Here is a 21,615-nt window from a genome sequence, read left to right on the forward strand (position 1 = left end):
GCTCATCTGATCTACAGTGAAACAAACTTTAAAAAAAAAAGTCCCCAGAAGCATGCTTGATAGAAATCAGTCTTTTCTCATAATGATCATGTGTCAGGTCATGGCATAGTATCTTGGATTTTATCAAATTAAAAGAGAGAACTTTTTTTTTTTTTTATGCAGGGTATAAGAGGTGAGAATGCTGAACAGGGATACACAAAGCATACTTCTGAAGTCCCTGAGCTCAGAACTCTGGGTGAGCCCCAGCGGTCAGCACACTTGAATAGCTCACTCTATTAAAACTGCTGTACCAACGAGAATCCCAGTGGGCATAAACAGCTCTGAGAAGAAAACATTTTTTTTCCTTTTACTAAGAGAAATTGGGAAAAGCTTTCAAAGCCATTCCAAGCACCCCATGCTGATTGCCAAGGGCAAATCTGGACACAGGTTTCAGGCATTGCACTTGCTGCCCAATTGCTCATTAAAAGCTGTGGGGCATAGCCCAGTCATCTAAGAGGGGAAAACGAGGGGCTGCTTCTCATTCCTAGAGACCACCCCTTCCTTTTTTAAAGATAAAGGTCAGTCAGTCAGTCTCTTGGTACATGATTGAATTGATCCCTACACAGTCGATTTGGAATTAGCCACTTTTGGGATCAATCACACAGGGATTGAAGGGACTGATCAGGCTCTGATCCACGTTGGCTGATGTGACAACTGAGAGTTCGGGAATTACCAGGCAGAGCCAGCCCTGGTGCCTTTTGGTAGACTGATTACAACAACACCATCCCTCTCTGCTTTGCACAGTTTGAGATGTGACTTTGCCGCTTCCCCCATCACGTGAAGTCTTTCCCTACACTCCCCGTATCTAGGCTGGCCTGGTGACTTGCTTTGGCCAGCAGAATGTGGTGAGAGGGAGCCTAGTTCGTGGATGGAAAATGCAATAGCCATCACCAACACCATCATCATCACCATCATTTCCCTCAAGGGGCTTTGGATACTTAGGATCTTGTTCTTGGAACCCTCTCTGTTGCCATGTGAACAAGTCTGAGTTCACTTGCTGGGTGTTGAGAGACATTCAGCATCTCACCCATGTCACCCTGGCCACCAAACAACCAACCAACAGACTTGAGAATGGGGCCATTCTAGATCAGCCAACCTCCAGCTCACTCATCAGCTGGGTGTACACACACAGGCACATCCAGCCAAAGTCAGCCAAGCCAGCCTGACCAGCAGAACCACCCCACTGACCTGTAGGCTTGGGAGCAATACTAAATGGTTGTTTTAAGCCACTCCATGTTGAGGTGATCTGTAATACAGCCATACCTTACAAATACAGTCATCAAATGCAGCCAGAGCCTTTGAAGAGCTGAGGATAAGAAAAGGCAGCCTTCAGTCCTGGACGGGGACTATAGCAAACTACAGCCAGTGGGCCTGCCACTTTGGTTTTGTAAATAAAACTTTATTGGCACATAGCCACATCCATTGCTGTAGTTTTCATTCTACAACAGCAAAGTTAAGTGGTTGTAAGGGAGACCACCTGGTCAGTAAAGCCTAAAGTTTTTACTGTCTAGCCATTTAAGGAAAAATTTACTGACCCCTGGTCTAATATGAATGTAAACAATATCCACTGTGATACTAATAATAATACTAGCCTATGTAACAAACCTGGTGTAAAGAACTGACTTAACTGTCAGGAGATCAAGATTCCTGTTATAAATTTGCAGTTGCAAAAATGTGTGACCAACCCAAATGCCCATCAATCAACCAGTGGATAAAGAAGCTGTGAGATATATATATATATATTATATATTGTATATATATATGAATATATATTCATTCCTTTTTATGGCTGAGTAGTATTCCATATATAATGGAATACTACTCAGCCATAAAAAGGAATGAATTAATGGCATTTGCAGCAACCTGGATGAGGCTGAAGACTATATTCTAAGTGAAGTAACTTAGGAATGGAAAACCAAGCATAGTATGTTCTCACTCATAAGTAGGAGCTAAGGTATGAGAATGCAAAGGCCTAAGAATGACATAATGGACTTTGGGGACTCAAGGGGAAAGGGTGGGAAGGAGGTGAAGGATAAAAGACTACAAACTGGGTGCAATGTATATGACTCAGGTGATGGGTGCACCAAAATCTCACAAATTACCACTAAAGAACTTACTGATATAACCAAACGCCACCTGTTCCCCCAATAACTTAAGGAAAGAAAATCTTTTTTAAAAAAGATTTCTGTGATGAGACTTTTGGCAGGTTCTTCCCCCTTTCTGGGCTTTACTTTTCCCATCTGACATTGACAGAAGATGGGTGAGAAACTCTCTCTATCTCTTCATAGCTGATTTGAGTAAACCTCAGTGGCTCAGACCAAATAAATTGTGGATGGGGCTCAGGAATATGCATTCTCTGAAACATTTCCTCCCTGCTCTCCCCCCAGCCCCAGATGATTCAGATACAAGGGAAAGCCCACTGGTTCTACACCAATTGGTTCTGGAAGGCTTGTCCATGGAGACATGACCAGAAGTGCAAGAGTATATTCAAGAGATATCATGAGAAATTACAAGGCCTATTTTTGCAAGGCGATGCTTTGAAAACATCAAGCTTAGGCGCCAGCTATGTTATAATCATAATACCAATCAAAGAGAGGTAGGAGGAAAGTGGGATGGGGTGGAGTGTGATGGGGCTCATTAATGACTGAAATATTAGGGAGGGATGATGATGGTGGTGATGATGATAATGGTGGTAGGGATGATGATGATGATGATGGTGCTGGGGATGATTTTCGCATCTTCCATTCATGCAGTAAGTGCTCTAATTAGTGCTTTTCTTTTGTTGCCATCTTATCCTATGATTTCACTCTTGCATTCTTTTACTCTTCACGTATAGGAAACTTGGCTTGCCAAATACATTATGGGCTCCTTAAAGGCAAGGCTTTGAGATATACTTTCTGTGTAGTGTGTGGTGATGAAAGCTTGGGCTCTGCAGTCAGATCGACCTGAGTCAGCAACACACTGACCTCTGTGACCTTGAATAGGTGAATATATGTCTCTGAGCTTCTGCTTTCCCATCTGCAGAGAGGGGATAATGATACACCTACACAATAGGGAGGCTGAGAGGACCGAGTGAGATAATGGCTACAGAGTGATAAGGAGTGGCCATTATCACTGTGGACACTGTAGGAGCCTAATAAATATTTGACAAATGAGCAGACGGAGAAGTCTGGAATCATCGTATCACAGCTCTAAATGAATCCGTTGCCCTAAAGCAGTGGTTCTTAATGTGGAGTCTGTGTGTGTGTGTGTGATGGGGGTGTGGGGTGGGGGCTCATCCAGTTTTGCCCCCAGGGGACATTTGGTAATGTCCGGAGATATTTTTGGTTGTCACCGCTGGCATCTAGTGGGTAGAGGATGCGGCTACGCAACTTGCAATACACAGGACAGCCTTTCACAACAAAGAATTAATTATTTCTCTCCAAATGTCAGCAGTGTCAAGGCCAAAAAACCCTGCCACAAAGTCAAAAGCTTATATTCCTGTGCCTGAAATCTTCCAGCTGAAAAGTGCTAACTGGTGAAAGAAAAAAAGTTGGGCTTGAGATTCTTTGGAATAGACACAAGGGGAACAAGATGACAAGATTTTCTAAAGCAAAAGTGTTCTTTGGAAGGTTGATTAGCTCCTGTTGCACCATGCAATGATGAGTTCATGTCTCAGGTCAGAAAACTGGAGGGGCTTCTCTGGGAAACAGCTCCTTGAGTCTTGGGGAAAATGTGTTCCCTGAGCACAGGCTGAGATGTTCTCGCACACACTCGATGAGGGCTGTAGACAGGTTTGATTAGGCTTTGCAAACTATTTGACATTAGAGTGTCTGGCTTGGTAAGAAATGAAATGACTCAGTCCCAGCTGATTCGCCACTTAGCTGTAAACCACTGTGTCTACTTTCTGTTATTTTTATATGCCAAATAGCTTTGCCAGCTCCAGGCTTCATGTCCCTTTCAAGAGGACAAAGGAACACCTCCCGACATGACAGCTCATTGAGTCATTTCAGTTCGGCTTCAATTTATAAGCTAGCAAAGCAAATGAGCCGGAGGTGCAACTACTTACACGTGAGCCTCGGGTAGCAAGGGAGAAATGATGCAGCTGTGGATGGGAGTGAACGGGCGACATGTGACTCCAGCTCCCAGCTTCTTCAGCTTCTCATCATCATAGGTGCTGAAGGACAAGCAGACAGAGAAACAAAGTGAACAACGAGCAGTAGCTTTGAACACCTTCTTCTCTCGCTAGGATCTATTTGGCAGATATGACTGGGCACTTACTATGTGTCAGGCAAATAATTCCTGCCAGAGGGATGAGAGTTTTAGATGCAGTTCCTTAACAGAGCATATACAAGTCCCTGCCCTCATGGAGTATATATTCTTCTAGAAGAGCCAAGAGAATAAACAAGATATATCATGTGGTATACTAGTATACCATACTAAGGGTTGGAAAATATATATTTTGTTGTTGTTGTTGTTTGTTTGTTTGTTTGTTTGAGACAGAGTCTCACTCTGTCACCCAGGCTGGAGTGTAGTGGCGCGATCTTGGCTCACTGCAACCTCTGCCTCCTAGGTTCAAGGGATTCTCGTCCCTCAACCTCCCAAGTAGTTGTGATTACAGGGATGTGCCACCATGCCTGGCTAATTTTTTTGTATTTTTAGTAGAGATAGCCTTAGCCAGGCTCGCCTTGAACTCTTATCCTCAAGTGATCCACCTGTCTTGGCCTCCCAAAGTGCTGGGATTACAGGCGTGAGACATCACACCTGGCTGCAGGGTATATAGTTTTTGTTCACGGCCAACTTCAGTCCACAGACATGTTTTAATTAATCCACTCTTTTTCTCTCTGTCTCTCTGTGTGTGTGTAGTTGAATCAATTGTCCACATTTTAAAATTGAGAGATGTCACATAAACATGGAAAAGCTTTGGCCTTCAAAAAATTGAAAGTTCTGGTCACTCGGGACCAGTGTTTCTACTGACAAGAATGATGAACCACAGACTGCTTTGCATGAGGTATGTGCTTCTTGAGTTGCCCCAAACACAAGCACCCTTGGTTCCCACTCTCTGCTTTTCTTTCTAATTCATGCCATCTGCCTGTTACCTGATGGTCTTTTAGCTTCTGAGCCACAGTCTAAGTACTTTCATTGATTGGATCATTGACAGGTTCCCTGATTCATTCATTTCTACCAGTAATTTTTGAACCTCTTCTCTGAGCTGGAGGCTGCCAATAGAGCAATGCATGAAACAGATCCAGCCTTTCCTCTTCTGAAGCTTAGGGTCTAGTGGGGGAGACAGGCATAACCAAACACACAGTTGTGATAAATGTGCCAAGGGGAAAGTGCTTTAATAGCCTAGAATCATAAATGTGACTGAAATGGAAGCCAGGGAATAGTGTACTTCCTTGAGGAAGTGGCAATTTCAAAACATGTCTCCCAAATTCTTTGAAACTTCTCCAATCAAGAGGTAGGGCTATGTTCATTTGGCTCTGTAATCAGCTGACCTAATAGAGCGTGTCAGAAGTGATGTGATTCGGAGTACCAGAAACTGGCAACCTCTCCTTCCTGTGTCCTGGGATGCTCACCCATCATTCAGCTGCCATGCTGTGGGGAAGCTGGCAGCCTGTGAGGAGGCCCACGGGGAAAGGAACCAAGCTCACGAACTGACAGCCAAATATAGCTTGCCACCCATGTGAGTGAGCTGTCTTGGAAATGGGTCCTTTGAGCTTCCCCAGATAGTGTTTTGTGGAGTAGATACAACCCTTCCCTTCTGAGCCCTACTCAGATTGGAGATTTATGAGAGAAAGAAGTTCTGATTGTCTTGAGTTAATAAGTTTTAGAGTGGGTATTCATGGCAATAGTAACTGGAGCAGAAGTAAATATTGAACTGAAATTTGAAGGTTGAATGGAAATTAACTGGGTAAATGGAGAAGGGAAAAACCTTCCAGCCAGAGGGAACAACATGTGCAAAGACTCTGTAGAGGACGCCATGTCATGAGTAAGAAAGTAGGAGAGTATGGCTGGGGTAGAGGGAGTAAGAGGAGGCTATGAGCTGAGGCCGGATAGGCAAGCCACAGGCTAGACCATCCAGGGCCTTGGAACCCCTGCTCAGACTTTTGTGTTTACTCTAGAGGAATGGCAACCATGGAGGCTGTTAACCTGCATGCAATTTATATTTTGAAAAGATCACTTAGCTTGGGGCTTAGCATGCAATTTATTATTTTGAAAAGATCACTTAGCTTGGGGCTTGGGGAAGGGGATGGAGGGGGCCAGTGGAGATGATGCTGAGATGCAAGTTAGGAGTTTACCTTCCTCCTGGGAATTTGAGGACAATCCTGGGGTCACAGAGTTAATGAGAAAATAGGACCAGAATCCAGGTCCTCCAATTTTCACTTCCACTGACTCTTTATTCAACCCTAGAGCTGAGAAAACCACAAACAAATACATGGCTGTGACCTCTTCTTACTGGCTCAGCCGTGTCTTTCAGTGGTTTAGGATATGTGGAAATTAACCCAGCTTTTACATCCTTAATCTCCAGTTTTATGTCTTCTCTCAACCACAATAATAAAACAAATTCTACCCATCATTTTTTCCCCCCACCTTTTCAGCTGAATCTGCAGCTGAAAAATGAGGTCACTGAGCACAGTGGGAAAGACTGCTTGCAGGCAGAAATCTTTGGGGATGTGCTTGATTTTCTTTTTTCCCTGCATAGTTTGTCGGACTTAAAATTTTTGTCTAAAAAATGTATTCTATGGTCTTAGATCCAGAGGGGAGAAAATAATTCCTTTTCTTTTATGAGGCACAAGATCAAATACTTTGTGAAAAAAGTCTTTATAAATGAACACTTGTATTTTTGGTACTTTTGTGATTGGAATTTTATCTATAGATGCATCACTGTTAAATGTGAGATGCTTTTTAGCTTCAAGGAAATTAAGATTTTTAGCCATACATTTAAGGATTTTAGGTAATTGAGGCTCAGAGAGCTCAAGCTCACGTTATTACATCATAATAGGTAACATTTACTGAGCATGTCTTATAGGTAGGCTCTAGGCTAAGTATCATTTCATTTAATCCTTGTAATAAGCTTGGGAGTTTGGTACCATTTTTTTTATGTAGGTGAAGAAAAAGGGGACTCAGAGAGGTACAGGGCTTTGTTCAAAGTAAAACAGTTGTGTGGGGGAAGTCCTAACTGGTTCCAAGGCTTGTGTACTTCACCACCACTACCCTGTCTGGGTATAGGCAATCTCCTAATGCTATTTTATAATACTTCCCACCCATGCATTTGATGGCTACCTTGCAGTAATGACTTCCAGTTTTACTTTAATAACCAGCCTTGTACAGCTCATAGAACCTACCAGATAAGACGTAACTAGACAAAAGTCTATAAGACGAGTGATCTCATGCATTTTTAAACTTATTAAACTTTAAATAAACCATGTCTCACACACTGAAACATGGATAGGAAAGGGGAGAATTACATTCTATGACCATGGATAAAAAACTCCATCCAAACAAGTGAAACTTTACACCTGAGCCATTTAAACAGGCAAAGGAGTGTCTTTCATAGACACCCTCCTTCTCCAGTGCTTGTTGAGCTTGCCTGTTAATCTGAGCATAGCTCCTACAATAAAAGAGCCATGAGTTCATGCCTTCTCTTTCTTCCTGGGAAAGGCTGCCAGTCTGTCACTAGGAGTATCAGACTTTATGTGTGCCATTGAGCTTGGTCATGAAGGCACAATTTGTGCTGAGCCCAGGTTCTACACAAATGAGGAGTCAAAGAGAAGAGACTCTTTCCATGACATTCTGGGATCCCAACAGCCATAATTCAGAGGGAGGGTGACTGGAAATATACCAACTCCGTGAGGTCTTGCAGTCTGGGTTCTCATCCATCACTTGGACCCTTGAGCTTTAAAGAGGTCCAGTTCTCAGCCCAGTGCAGTGGCTCACACCTGTAATCCCAGCACTTTGGGAGGCTGAGGCAGGTGGATCACCAGGTCAGGAGCTCAAGACTAGCCTGGCTAAGATGGTGAAACCCCATCTCTACTAAAAGTATAAAAATTAGCTGGGCGTGGTGGTGGGCGCCTGTAATCCCAGCTACTGGGGAGGCTGAGGCAGGGAATTGCTTGCACCTGGGAGCCGGAAGTTGCAGTGAGCCGAGATCATGTCAATGCACTCCAGCCTGGGTGTTAGAGTGGGACTACTTCTCAAAAAAAACACAAAAAACAAAAGAGGTCCAGTTCTCCTCTGACTTGTTGCCCAAGGCCTCACAGACAAGAAACCTTGTTCTATGTGAAAAAATTATATATATTTTTCTTTTTTTCTTTAAATAGAGGTAGGGGTCTATGTTGCCCAAGCTGGTCTTGAACTCCTAGGCTCAAGTGATCTTCCTGCTTCAGCCTCCCAAAGTGCTGGGATTACAGGTGTGAGCCACCATGTCCAGCCTGAAAAAAAAAATTATTAGGGTGAAAGTCAGAGAACATAAAATTAACTGTTTTAAAGAGTACAGTTTAGTAGTATTTAGTACATTGCACCATTTTGTGCAACCATCACCTCTTGTTACAAAAACATTTTCATCACTCCCAAAGGAGACCCCAGACCCATGCAGTCAGTTCCCATGCCCCCTGCCCACAGCCGCTGGCAGCCCCAATCTGCTCTCTGTCTAGGATGAACCTCAAATGCATTATAAGTAGAAGAAGCCAGACACAGAAAGGTCACGTATTATATGATTCCATTGACAGGACCCTTGTTTATAAGAAGCACATATTCACATGTCTCTAAATTAACATTCTGAAGAATAGAATTTGGGAAATGATGCAGAGGAGAGGGAGTGCCTGTTGTGGCTTCTGTTTCATTTTCAGCAAATGAACTGGCAGTTTGGAATCCTGAAGGCAGCTTTAGCATAATGGCTCCCAACCATGGCTTCGCAATGGACTCACTCGGGAACTTAAAAAAATTCTATGAATATATCTAAGCCAACATCTATTTTTTTTTTTTTACTGTGGCCATTCTTTGTAGGAGTCAGGTGGTATTGCATTGCGGTTTTGATTTGCATATCCCTGATAATTAGCAATGTTGAGCATTTTTTCTTTTTGGCGGGGAATGTAAACTAGTACAACCACTAAGGAAAACAGTATGGAGATGCCTTAAAGAACTAAAAGTAGATCTACCATTTGATCCAGTGATCCCATTACTGGGTAATGCATAATGGGATTTTCATACAATGAAAAGAAGTCATTGTATGAAAAAGACACTTGCCCATGCATGTTTATAGCAGCACAATTCACAATTGCAAAAATATGGAACCAGCCCAAATGCCCATCAATCAACGAGTGGATAAAGAAAATGTGGTATATAGATATACACCATGGAATACTACTCAGCCATAAAAAGAAATGAAATAATGGCATTCACAGCAACCTGGATGAAGTTGGAGACCCTTATTCTAAGTGAAGAAACTCAGGAATGGAAAACTAAACATGGTATATTCTCACTTATAAGTGGGATCTAAGCTATGAGGATGCAAAGGCATAAGAATGACATAATGGACTTTGGAGACTCCTGGGGTAAGGGTGGCGGGGTGTGGGATAAAAGTCATTGCATTGGGTACAGTGTACACTTCTTGGGTGATGGGTCCATCATAATCTCAGAAATCACCACTGGAGAACTTGTTTATGTAACCAAACACCACCCCAAAAACTACTGAAATTAAAAACAATTTAAAAAGTGTATGAGCAGCTAATACACATTAGAGAGCCTAATGTAACTGGCCTGGACAGTGATGTTTTGAAAAACTTGCCAGATGCTTCTCATGTGTAGCTGGGGTTGCAACAGCTGCTCTGACAGGAGAGTGGCTACAGATACAGGCCAGTTTCCTTCCTTTCTTCCTTCCTTCCTTCCTTCCTTCCTTCCTTCCTTCCTTTTTTTCTTTCTCTTTCTTTCTTTCTCTTTCTTTTTTCCTTTTTCTTTCTCTCTTTCCTTCCTTTCTTTCCCTCTTTTTTCCTTCCTTCCCTCCCTCCCTCTCTCTCTCTTTCTTCTTTCTTTCCTTTCTGTCTTTCTTTCCTTCCTTCTTCCTTCCTTCCTTCTCCTTTCCTTTCCTTTCCTTTCTTCTCTCTCTCTCTCTTTTTTTTTTTTTTCTGAGATGGAGTCTCACTCTGTTGCCCAGGCTGGAGTGCAGTGTCATGATCTTGGCTCACTGCAACCTCCGCCTCCTGGGTTCAAGCAATTCTCCTGTCTCAGCCTCCTGAGTAGCTGGGACTACAAGTGCCTGCCACCATGCCTGGCTATTTTTTGTATATTTTAGCAGAGACGGGGTTTCACCGTATTGGTCAGGCTGGTCTCGAACTCCTGACCTCAGGTGATCTGCTGGTCTCGGCCTCCCAAAGTGCTGAGATTACAAACATGAGCCACTGTGCCTGGCCTGCAGGCCATTTTTCTAACCTGCCTTTCTTCCCTGGCTGCCTCGGCACTTCCTTTCCATCCTCATTCAGTCTGCACAAGCTCAAAGTATCCCAGGATTTTGTCCACACCAAATGGTGCAGTTGATGAATTTTGGTGCCACTGAGTTTGGGACTCTGAGTTGCTTTCTAACTACTGACCTGGGGGAAGATTAGTTAACCTCTAAGCTTCATTTCTCCATCTCTAAAATGGGGCCAATAGTAGCACCTATCTCAGCAATGTTTTGAAATTTAGCCAAATAGGTGTGCATAAAACACACAGTAAACATCATCATCACAGTTGTATTTATTGTTATTGTTGCTATTATCATATGCATTAACAGTTCATAATTGACCAGTCTGTTGATAGTCCTTTTCCAACCAGGGGTAAGTCCTGTACAAAAACAGGAGGCATTTTTTGTGCACCTGCTTTGTGTGGACAATGAGCCAGGCCCTGGGGCTGCAGCTGAAGGTCTGGAACAGAGCTACTAACGTGGAATAAACAAACTAGCAAGTAAACACGTATTATGGGTACCTGAAGTGTGAATGGGTGCAGGAAGTGGTTGAACTGAAATCCAGGAAATATTGGGAGAGGGCAGCATTTAAACTGGGTGGTTAGTGATAAGTGGAAGATATTCTAGCAAGTATGAGAAAGCAGGGCTATTAAGGTTGGTTGAACCAGACTAAAGAAGGTGTTAGATGTAGCCAGGCGTGGTGGCTCATGCCTGTAATCCCAGCACTTTGGGAGGCCGAGGCAGGTGGATCACCTGAGGTCAGGAGTTTGAGACCAGCCTGGCCAACATGGTGAAACCCCGTTTCTACTAAATATACAAAAAATTAGCTGGGCAAGGTGGCGAGCACCTGTAATCCCATCTCTCAGGAGGCTGAAGCAGGAGAATCACGTGAATCTGGGAAGAGGAGGTTGCAATGAGCCGAGATTGTGCTGCTGCATTCCAGCCTGGGCAATGAGAGCAAAATTCCATCTCCAAAAAGAAAAAAAGAAGGTGTTAGATGCCAGGCTGAGAAGGGGCACCTGCTCTGAGACAGCTGCCCTCGCTCGACCTAACCAGGCAGGGTTCATTCTCAGTGGTCGTTCCCCAGACCCTCGGTGCCACAGGTACTGCACCCACTTACCCCAATAAGGTGTCCCCATAGGGGATTTCTGAGATCTTTTTGGCTGGCTGGAATTTATTTATTTCTTCCTCTTTCAGTTTCTGAAGTAGCTGTTGCTTCTTTTTCATTGCACTCTCTTCCCTCAGAATAGCAAAATATCCATGGCCTATCTTCACGGACTGGATCAAAAAGCTGGAGACATGCAGAGAGGAAAAGGGAGAGAGAGGGAGTGAGAGAGAGAGTGAGAGAGAGAGGGGGGAAGAAGGAAAGAGAAGGAGAAAGAACGAGAGAGAAAGAAAGAAAAAGAGAAAGACAGGAAAGAGAAAAAGAGAAAGAAACAGGTAGAAATAGAGAAGGAGAGGATTGGGTTGGGGGAAGATGAGGAGAGGGAGGGAGGAGAGGGAGACACAAATTTTAAAAAAAGATGAGTTGACTCTTATTGTCTTGGAGCCAGTAATCTCCGAGCGCACCCTTGTGCCTGTAGGTCAGGAGCCTTCCCACCTGTAGATTTCCAGACTCAGCCAGACCTGAGTTTGGATTCTGGATCCACCTCATACTGAAGACCCAGTCAAGTCCTTGAATCTCTCTCAGCCTCATTTCCTTCATCATCCCATCACTCAGCAAATATTTATGGAGTGCCCACTCATTGCACCAGGCACTCTGCTAGGTGCTATGGAGTGGGCAAAATAATTCACAGCCCGCAAGATTGGATACCATGGGAAGGGGTCAGCAGCGAGGTGCCTGTCATGGAAGAGGGGCTCCTCTATAAAAATCAATGGCATAGCAGGCAATAAAGGGTCTAGGTGCTGGCCAGGGCTGCCCTCTCTTTGATTTGCCTAAATGCTCACATCTGTGAGCGTGACTGCTACAGAAGTTCATGTACTAATGTGTGGGTTCTTTTTGTGTCAAGCAACATATGTTAGGACGTCATGATTCTTTTTGTGCCAACTTAACCACTATTTCCTAATCAGAGGTCTTGATGCTGGCTTGATGTGAAGACATTCTCAGCCCTGATGGGCTACACACCTCCCTGGGCTTTGCCACTCTTCACCTTGGGGTCAGAGTTAGCAGGCCTGTGGTGGAGAAGGAGTGAGGCAGAGGTGTCCACATGTTTCTGTCGGGCTGCCCTCTTTGTTCCTAGATGCAAATATTGGTTCTCAAATTCAATGTTATTTGTTCTCCAAATTCCTAATAAGCAACCAACGTGTGTTGGGTATTGTGTCGACTGTTGGGGAAACAGTGATGAACAAGATATTGGGCCCGAGAGAGAGAGAGAGAAAGAGAGAGAGAGAGATATGAAATCAATAATAGCACACAGTAATGGGACTCTGGGCTTTGGGGAAGGGGGCACCTAATTGAGACTAGGGGGAGGCTGGAGACCATTCCTGGAGAAGTAATATTTTCTTTTCCTCTTTGAGGGTGGCCTCTTCCTCTCCTCTGGTCTCTCTCTTGTGCTCAGTTCTGCATGGGAATATTCCCAGCCGGCTGTCATGGCCAGATTCATATGATTAGCTGACCCCTGCTTATTTGCTAAGATGAGTTAAGGTGTTATTAAGGGCATTTCATTTCAGCAGGGGACTCTTACAAATGTCTATTGGGAAAATGCTGGGAGGTGGGAGATGGAGATTTTTCCAGCAGTTTTCACATCACATCACACAGGTGGCAGCTAAGTGATAACATTTCATTCATTCATTGCTCTGACGGACTTTGGCTGAGAACCTGCTATTCCAGGCACCAGTTCAGGGGACTGGGACTGCACAAAGCAAAAAGATAAAGCATTTGCCCCCAAGAAGTTCACAGTGTAATGGAGGAAGAACACCCACAAACAGACACTCTCCACCTAAGTACCACAGGGCTATAGGAACCTAGAAAAATCTTGGAAGGCTTTCTGGAGGAGGTAGTAATTGGGCTAAGTAGGAATTCACCAATAGGACAAAGTGGGACATGGCATACCCGTGGATGGAATATCAGGTGTAAATGCAAAAAGATGCATCTGATGATGGCTCTTTAGGGAGCTATAGCTATCTTTAAAACACTGGAGCAGAAGCCAGGCGCAGTGGCTCACACCTGTAATCCCAGCACTTTGGGAGGCTGAGGTGGGTGGATGATGAGGTCAGGAGATCGAAACCATCCTGGCCAACATGGTGAAACCCCATCTCTACTAAAAATACAAAAATTAGCTGGGCATGGTGGCATGCACCTGTAGTCCCAGCTATGCAGGAGGCTGAGGCAGAAGAATCGTTTGAACTAGGGAGTTGGAGGTTGCAGTGAGCTGAGATCACACTACTACACTCCAGCCTGGTGACAGAGGGAGACTCAGTCTCAAAAAAAACAAAAAAACAAACAAACAAAAAAAAACACTGGAGCACAGAAGGGTAGCTGGAGCTAAAGCGATAGTGCAGGCAGGAAACGGATGGCACAGAGCCTTGGGTTCTTAAGTAAGCCTGGATTTGGGAATTACTTGGAATGTACCTAAAAATGCTTCAGGAGTCTGCAAATGTCTGTTTTCATTAACAACTTTTAAAGCTATTAACAACACCCACAGCACAAAACATTCTATTATATACCAGATCAATTCATTTTGTACATTTTTATTGCATCAGCCTTTGTTCACCAATTTTGCAATGCCCATTTTTTCACATCTCAATGTCCTTGTTGTGAAACTGTGTCTTACAATCATTGGCCATTCACAGTCACTGCCAACCACGTGGCAGTTGCTTTGCAGTATCATAGCCTCTATGGGTTTCAATTTGGTTGTTATTCTTGGTAGCCTGACTGCACAATTGCCCCCTCTAGGCAATAAATCACCGGACCAGGAGTTTGAAGTCTGAAAAGCCTTTTTCTTTGACATATTCTTACAAAATCAAGAAAGTAGGCTTGGTGCAGTGGCTCATAGCTGTAATCCTAGCACTTTGGGAGGCGGAGGTGGGTAGATCACTTGAGGTCAGGAGTTCGAGACCAGCATGGCCAACATGGTGAAACCCCGTCTCTACTGAAAATACAAAAATTAGCCAGGGTGGTGGTGGGTGCTTGTAATCCCAGATGCTCAGGAGGCTGAGGCATGAGAATCACTTGAACGTGGGACACGGAGGTTGCAGTGAGCCAACTGTACTCCAGCCTGAGTGACAGAGCGAGACTCCATCTCAAAAAAAAATTTTTTTTAAACCAAGAAAGTGCCATTATAAAAACTTTCAGACTTGGGTCTGCAGCTGGGAAGAAATCCTGGAGACAATAGAGAAGCATCCTCTTAAGAAATGTTGCAGAGGACATCGTTGACTCTGAGTGGAAGACTGATTCTGAAGAGGTGGACTTGAATGTGAAGAAGTTAGAGAAATACCTTAACCAATGCATTTCACCTGTGTTTTGCTTTTGGTTTGAACAGAACATAAAAATATAAATGGAATATTAAAACATTATTTAAGTAGGTAAAAGGAGCTTTTCTTAAAATTAGGAAATAATATATACATTTTTAAATTTTATAAAAAATTATAATTTTTGTAGAGATGAAGTCTCACTATGTTGCCCAAGCTGGTCTCAAGTTCCTGGCCTCAAGTGATCCTCTTGCCTCAGCCTCCCAGAGTGCTGGGATTATAAGCATGAGCCACTGCACCTGGCCTATAATATTTTTACAAAATAAAAATTCTGGCCGGAATGATGGCTCATGCCTGTAATCTCTGCAATTTGGGAGGCTGAGGTGGGTGGATCACCTGAGATCGGGAGTTGAAGACCAGCCTGACCAACATGGAGAAACACCGTCTCTACTACAAATACAAAAGTAGCCGGGCATGGTGGTGCATGCCTGTAATACCAGTGACTTGGGAGGCTGAAACAGGAGAGTCACTTGAACCTGGGAGGTGGATGTTGCAGTGAGCTGAGATTGCACCATTGCACTCCAGCCTAGGCAACAAGAGTGAAATTTCATGTAAAAAAAAAAAATTCTAAGTAATAAGAAAGAACCATCTTATTTTAATTGGCAGTGTTTTTGTTTTGTTATGTTAAATTTTAAAAATAAAACAATTCTTTTTATTGTTTAAATTTTTTTTTTGTTTTTTGTTTTTTTGCTTTTAGTAGCATATCTTAGATTTGATGGTGGTTTAGTCTCAACAACATGCAGTATTTATGCTCTTTGTGAATGTTCCACTGGAAGATCACCACTGAACTTTTGCTAAACTTTAACCCTGCTTCTCAGCTCATGTAAAATTTTTTGAATGTTTATGCCATATGTCATATATCCATCCCAGACAGTCAGTTGCAGGCAAGGATCAGTCATATCTGCTCAGTTCGTGTTCTTGTCATTGCAAAATCTCTCCATTTCCTTATGTATAAAATTATGCAAAAGCAAATGAATGAGCAACCTATTATCACTTAGTAATGCCATATTCCAAATCACTTTTAGCCCCTAATTGTCAGTTACAGGTGCTTTTACCTGGCTTTAATTTTTAAGTTTAGGAACGTGGGCAGTTAATAGGAGGTGGAATTCATGTTTAAAACAAAAGTGTGCTTCAATTTTGCTTTTGAGCTTCTGAATCAGTGAGGGTCCTGAAGATGCAAGGGAACTTGATAAAAAGAAAACCGTTACCATTTTCAACCCTCTTAACTTCACACATGAAGATTTTCCTCGTGTAGCACAAACAAAGCAAATGCAGAGATAACGTAGGAGTGGGATTGATGTGACAGCAACTGCCTTTCACTGTTGTGCTGCTTTACAGAGATGGGATAGACTCCCTTTCAGTCTGCTTGGGCTGCTATTCCAAAAATACCATAGACTGGGTGGCTTAAACCACAGAAATTTGTTTCTCACAGTTCTGGAGGCTGGAAATCCAAGATGAGGGTGCCAGCATGCTTGGGTTCTGGTGAGGTCCCTCTTCCAGGTTGGAGACTGCCATCTTCTCATTGAACCTCACATGGAGGAAGGAGAGCAAGAGAGCTCTCTGGAGTCTCTTTTACAGGGACACTAATCCCATTCATGAAGATGGAGGCTAATAAGGTCCCACCTCCTAATATCATATTGGGAAGGGGGCTGGGATTTCAACATATGAATTTGGTGGAGGGACACAAACATTCAGTCTATAACAGACCCTTCACTGAAAATTTGGTTCAGAAGTCAAGACTGATGCTGATGCAGGGCAGGCATGCTCCAAATTGGGGCTTAGCCTGGGAGGGTGCTTGGCTTCACCCAGGAAAGAATTCAAGGGTGAGCTGGTGGGAGAAGAGAACAGCTTTACTGAAGAGGCAGAGTTACGGCTCTGTGACTGCTCCCACAGAGCAGGGCCATCCCATAGGCAGTGTGCTGAGAGCAGCAGCTCAGGGCAGTTTTGCAGTCATATTTATATCCACTTTTAATTACATGTAGGATAAGGGGTGGTTTGTGCAGAAATTTCTAGGGAAAAGGTGGTAACTTTTGGGTCATTGTGTCATTGCCATGGAAAGGGGCAGTAGCTCCCAGAATGTTGCCATGGAATGGTAAATGGACATAGCACACTAATAGGTGTGTCTTATGGAAAGGTGCTTCTGCCCTGTCCCTGTTTTAGCTAGTCCTCAATTTGGTTCGATGTCTAAGGCCCATCTCCGGCATTGAGTCCTACCTCCCACCCCAATACAATGCACACACCAAGAAAATATGAAATGGGTTATTACTCACATAACTAGATTTTCTGGGGAGAGCAGGGAAGTCTCCTAAGCAGGTCTTAAAACAGCCTGAGAGAGGCCAGGTGTGGTGGCTCACGCCTGTAATCCCAACACTTTGGGAGGCTGAGGCAGGCAGATCATGAAGTCAGGAGATTGAGACCATCTGGCCAACATGATGAAACCCCATCTCTACTAAAATACAAAAAATTAGCCAGGCATGGTGGCATGTGCCTCTAGTCCCAGCTGCTTGGGGGGCTGAGGCAGAGGAATTGCTTGAACCCAGGAGGTGGAGGTTGCAGTGAGCTGAGATTGCGCCACTGCACTCCAGCCTGGCGACAGAGCAACACTCTGTCTCAAAAAAAAACCAAAACCAAAAACAAACAAACAAACAAAAAACAGAAAACAACAAAAAACAAAACAACAACAACAAAAAAAACAGCTTGAGAGAGAAGAAAGGGCCAGTGGCTTGGAGTTTTATGGTGGTTAGGGGGTAAGGTAGTGGTTCCACATTTGGGCATGATTTGAACTTTCCATCAACATCAAAGTAGGGTGCATCTAGGCTTTCTTATGAACTTGCCCAGATAGAGGGCAGAAGGGAATGGTGTGGAGGGCTGGGATAGAGTGGTCGGGCTTGAAATTTATCAGTAGTCAAACATCAAGAATGGAGTCAGATTGTTTATTACATGGATTAATCCCAATTTCCAATTTGTGTGTTTGCCTAAATAACTGCGTCATTACCAATCATTCAACGAAACCATTCAACAAATATTTGGTGAATGCTTATTACGTACCAAGCGCTATGTGTTGAGGATGCAGCAGTAAACAAAATAGCTGCAGAGTTTTGGCCCTTGTGAGCTCATATTCCAAAGGGTGGAGGTAGATTCAAAACAAAGAAGTAAACGGTACCCAAAATGCCAACTGCTATGGAGGAGCAGAGCAGGCAAGTGGGAAGAGTGACTGACAGGGATGAGGGGTGTCAGTGCATTTAGAAAAAGATGATCAGTGAAACCCTCACCCAGAAGGTGATGTTTGCAGAAAGATGTGAAGGAGGTAAACCATGCAGATACTTGTGGGGGGAAGAGTGTTCCAGTAGCAGGAACAGCATGTGCAAAGGCTCTGAGCAAGTGTACTTTTAAACTAAGAAAAGTTTAGTTCCCATTGAGTAAAATGTTATGTGAGATTATATAATACATTGTGTGCTACCAAAATATTGGCTTTGCATGTTTTAGAAATTGGTGTCGTTGATGGAAATAAAACCAAACTCTGTAAAATATTCCAAAGAGGTTTATGCCAATATGAATGGCCCTGGCCTGGAGAAAACACAAACCCAAGAAGCCTGAAGTGGTCTAGAGACAGCAGAGTGCAGCTCTGTTTTACACATTTTAGGGAAGTGGAAATTACAGGCAAAGTCATACATCAATACATAGAGGTTTTACATTGGTTTGGCCCAAACAAGGCAGGATATCTTGAAGCTGAGGGTTACAGGTCATAGGTGGGTTCAGAGATTTATTTAATTAGTAATTAGTTAAAAGAGCAAGAACTTTGTTCAAACACTTGGAGTCAGCAGAAAGGAAAGCTGAAGTTCTTGGGGGTTGGACTTCAATGTTTGAATCTGTCGGGGACACAATTGAATCCATAGCACCCACATTTCAGGATCCAGTAGGTTGTGGTTTCTGTACACCATCATGACATGTTTTACCAGAGTTGGGTTGCAAGAGCAAGACAATACATTGGGTTGGAGCGACCTGTAGTTCTGCATGACTTAATCCTTGTCCAGCATAGCTTTAGGTCCAGTTTATAATTTGGTATCTTACTGTCACCAAGAGTCAGTTTCATCAGTCTTCTGATCTCTGTTTTAACATTAATGTTTGTCAGCTGTTGTGTCTAAATTCCAAAGGAATGGAGTATAATGAGGTGTGACTGACCTCCCATCCTGTCATGGCCAGAACTCAGTTTTTAAGGTTTTTCTGGGCTTCCCTTGGTCAAGAGGGGTCCACTCAGCCAGTTGAAGGGGGATTAGGATTTTATTTTTAGTTTACAGTGTTCTACTTAAGACTTGTTTGACAGAAAGTTTCTTCTCTGGAAAAGGAAGGAAGGGAAGAAGGAAGAGAGGAAGGGAGGAAGAGGAAAATGGAGGGAAGGAGGGAGGAAGGAAGGATGGAAGGAAGAAGAAAGGGAAAAATAGAGGGAGGGAAGAAAAAACGAAGGAAGGAAAGAGGAAGTAAGGAAGGGAGGGAGGAAAAAAGAAGGGAAGAGAGGAAAGAAGGAAGGGTGGGCTGTGTCCTAAGCTGGAAAGGTAGGGAGAACCAGGTGACAACGATGGTCTGGGCACCTGATTCTCAACTCCTTTACTCCAGGGTCCTACTCCAGGAGGCCATAGACTTTACCACTTGAATTAAGAAGCTTATTTCTAATAACTCCATCTAACATCTTCATGTGCAGGGCCACAGGAAGAGAGCTGTAGAGGTCCCTCTCTGCCACTTCAGTGAGGCTTCTCAAGTGCTCCCAGTGTACACTTGAGATGCTGCAAAGCATTCACACAAAAGCCCTTTTTAAGGTGAACTAGGCTGGGATTTTGCATCCGCAGTAGACCTTAGTGCTTCTTACCAGCAGTTTTGTGTCTCACTTTCCCAACCTCTCCATTTTTGGGCACATGTGTTAACTTATTTATCCTCACGATGACTCTATGTTATGGGTGCTATTATTATCACTTCCATTTGCAGATGAGGAAACTGAGATCAGGAAAGACAAGGTCACAGAGCTGGAAAGGAGCAGAGCTGAGGTCTGAACCCAAGTGGTGAGTTCACTGTAGATCCTGGCTGCGCCCTGCACTGCTTGGCAAAGGGTCAGGATGTTTCTGAATGTGGCTGGTCAGCCTGTCCCTTGGAAAGTCCCACCAGCACGGGCCTTGACCTCGAAGATTCCATGAGCCACTAGATCAAGGACTAACTTAAGTGGTTTATCACTGACTGGTAGGTGCCAGAGGTCTGCTACTGTCCAGATTCTCTCATACATTGGAAGGCTGTCAGAGTGACCTGCTGGATCCCGAGACAGCCTGTGGTCTGTAGGGGCAGAGAACAGAACAGGCACTGAGGCTAGGCATGGCGGCTCATGCCTGTAATCCCAGCACTTTGGGAAGCCAAGGTGGGTGGATCACATGAGGTCAGGAGTTCGAGACCAGCCTGGCCAACATGGCAAAACCCCATCTCCACTAAAAATACAAAAATTAGCCGGGCATGGTGGCAAGTACCTGTAGTCCCAGCTACTTGGGTGGTTGAGGCATGAGAATCACTTGAACCTGGGAGGCAGAGGTTGCAGAGAGCTGAGATTGTATCACTGCCCTCTAGCCTGGGCAAGAAAGCAAGACTCTGAGAAAGAAAGAAAGTTAGTTAGGCATGGTAGCACATGCCAATGGTCCCAGCTGCTTAAGAGGCTGAGGCGGGAGGATCACTTAAGCCCAGGAGTTTGAGAATGCAGTAAGCTATGACTGTGCCATTGCATTCCAGCCTAGGTGACGGTGAAATCCTGTCTATAAAAAAATTCTCAGTCTTTACCTCTGCATCTCAGTCGTTTACTTTTTTGTAGTAATTAACAAGTTGGTAAGATTTTTTTTTTCAACTTATTCATGCCTTTATTCTAAAAAGAATTAGAAACAAAAAAATATTTTAAAGTGAGAAAGGCAGAAGGCAGAAAAAAAAAAGGAAAACAAAATCAGGTAAGACAAGTAACAAAATTCATGCCACATCATCTGGTGCATAAATTTGGCTCTGAGCATCCTAGTGACCGAAACAAAGAGGAAAACACAATCCTGATGTGATTCCTAATGGCTCTAAGATTTTTAAAAAGCTGTTTAGGAGAGGCTGAGCTGTTCCTGGTGCTGCAACTAGGAAGAAACTCTTTCAAGGAGCTGTACAGGGAGCATACTGTAAAAAGCCAAGTCTGTAACAAACCCCTAGATACAAATAGAGTGATAAATGCTTGTCTTATCAATTAACTCCACAGAAAGAGACAGCACAATCACTGTTGGACAATTTGAGAAACCTAGCAAGCAAATTTTCTGGTGGAATTTCAGTCCCTCTTCAGGCAAGGCAGCCAGATGTCCAACTGCCAGATCTCCCGGAAAGGCCCGAGTGACCGATGAATGTGGTTGCGGGAGGGTCTGGGCCCTCATGTCAGACACACCAGTCTATTCTGGGAACTTCAGGCTGCGGGATGTTCATTCAACGAGCTTGGGAAGTGCTCCCTTGATACCACGGAGGCCCATTTAAAAACGCTTAATATTTTAGCAAATTCTCATTTAATTCCCTGTATGTTCCCTACATTTTCTTCATCATTATTGCTGATTACCAGGCTATTTGTGTGAAGGGAGCTATTTGCAGGGAAGAGCAGTTTTCGTCTTTAAATCCACTCACCCGGGGCCTCCCGCTCA

General features: G+C 43.7%; 1 protein-coding gene and 1 long non-coding RNA gene across 3 annotated transcripts in view; one reads left to right on the top strand and one right to left on the bottom strand.

Moving 5' to 3' along the window:
• Nucleotides 1-21,615, top strand: part of LOC110569265 (uncharacterized) — a 290,201-nt gene that overhangs the window by 191,968 nt on the left and 76,618 nt on the right. The gene's annotated exons all lie outside the window — the stretch shown is intronic.
• The window catches only part of CCDC60 (coiled-coil domain containing 60), a 210,735-nt gene that overhangs the window by 60,981 nt on the left and 128,139 nt on the right, over nt 1-21,615 (bottom strand). Inside the window, exons 3-4 of the mRNA XM_021675492.2 lie at nt 11,580-11,750; nt 4,088-4,195 (exon numbers count right to left, since the gene is read on the bottom strand). Of these exons, the coding sequence (XP_021531167.2) occupies nt 4,088-4,195; nt 11,580-11,750 (279 nt within the window). The remainder of the gene's footprint in view (nt 1-4,087; nt 4,196-11,579; nt 11,751-21,615) is intronic.

This window comes from Aotus nancymaae, unplaced genomic scaffold (assembly GCF_030222135.1).
Source record: "Aotus nancymaae isolate 86718 unplaced genomic scaffold, 86718_ANA_hifiasm-v0.15.2.pri h1tg000021l, whole genome shotgun sequence".
Lineage (NCBI taxonomy): Eukaryota > Metazoa > Chordata > Mammalia > Primates > Aotidae > Aotus > Aotus nancymaae.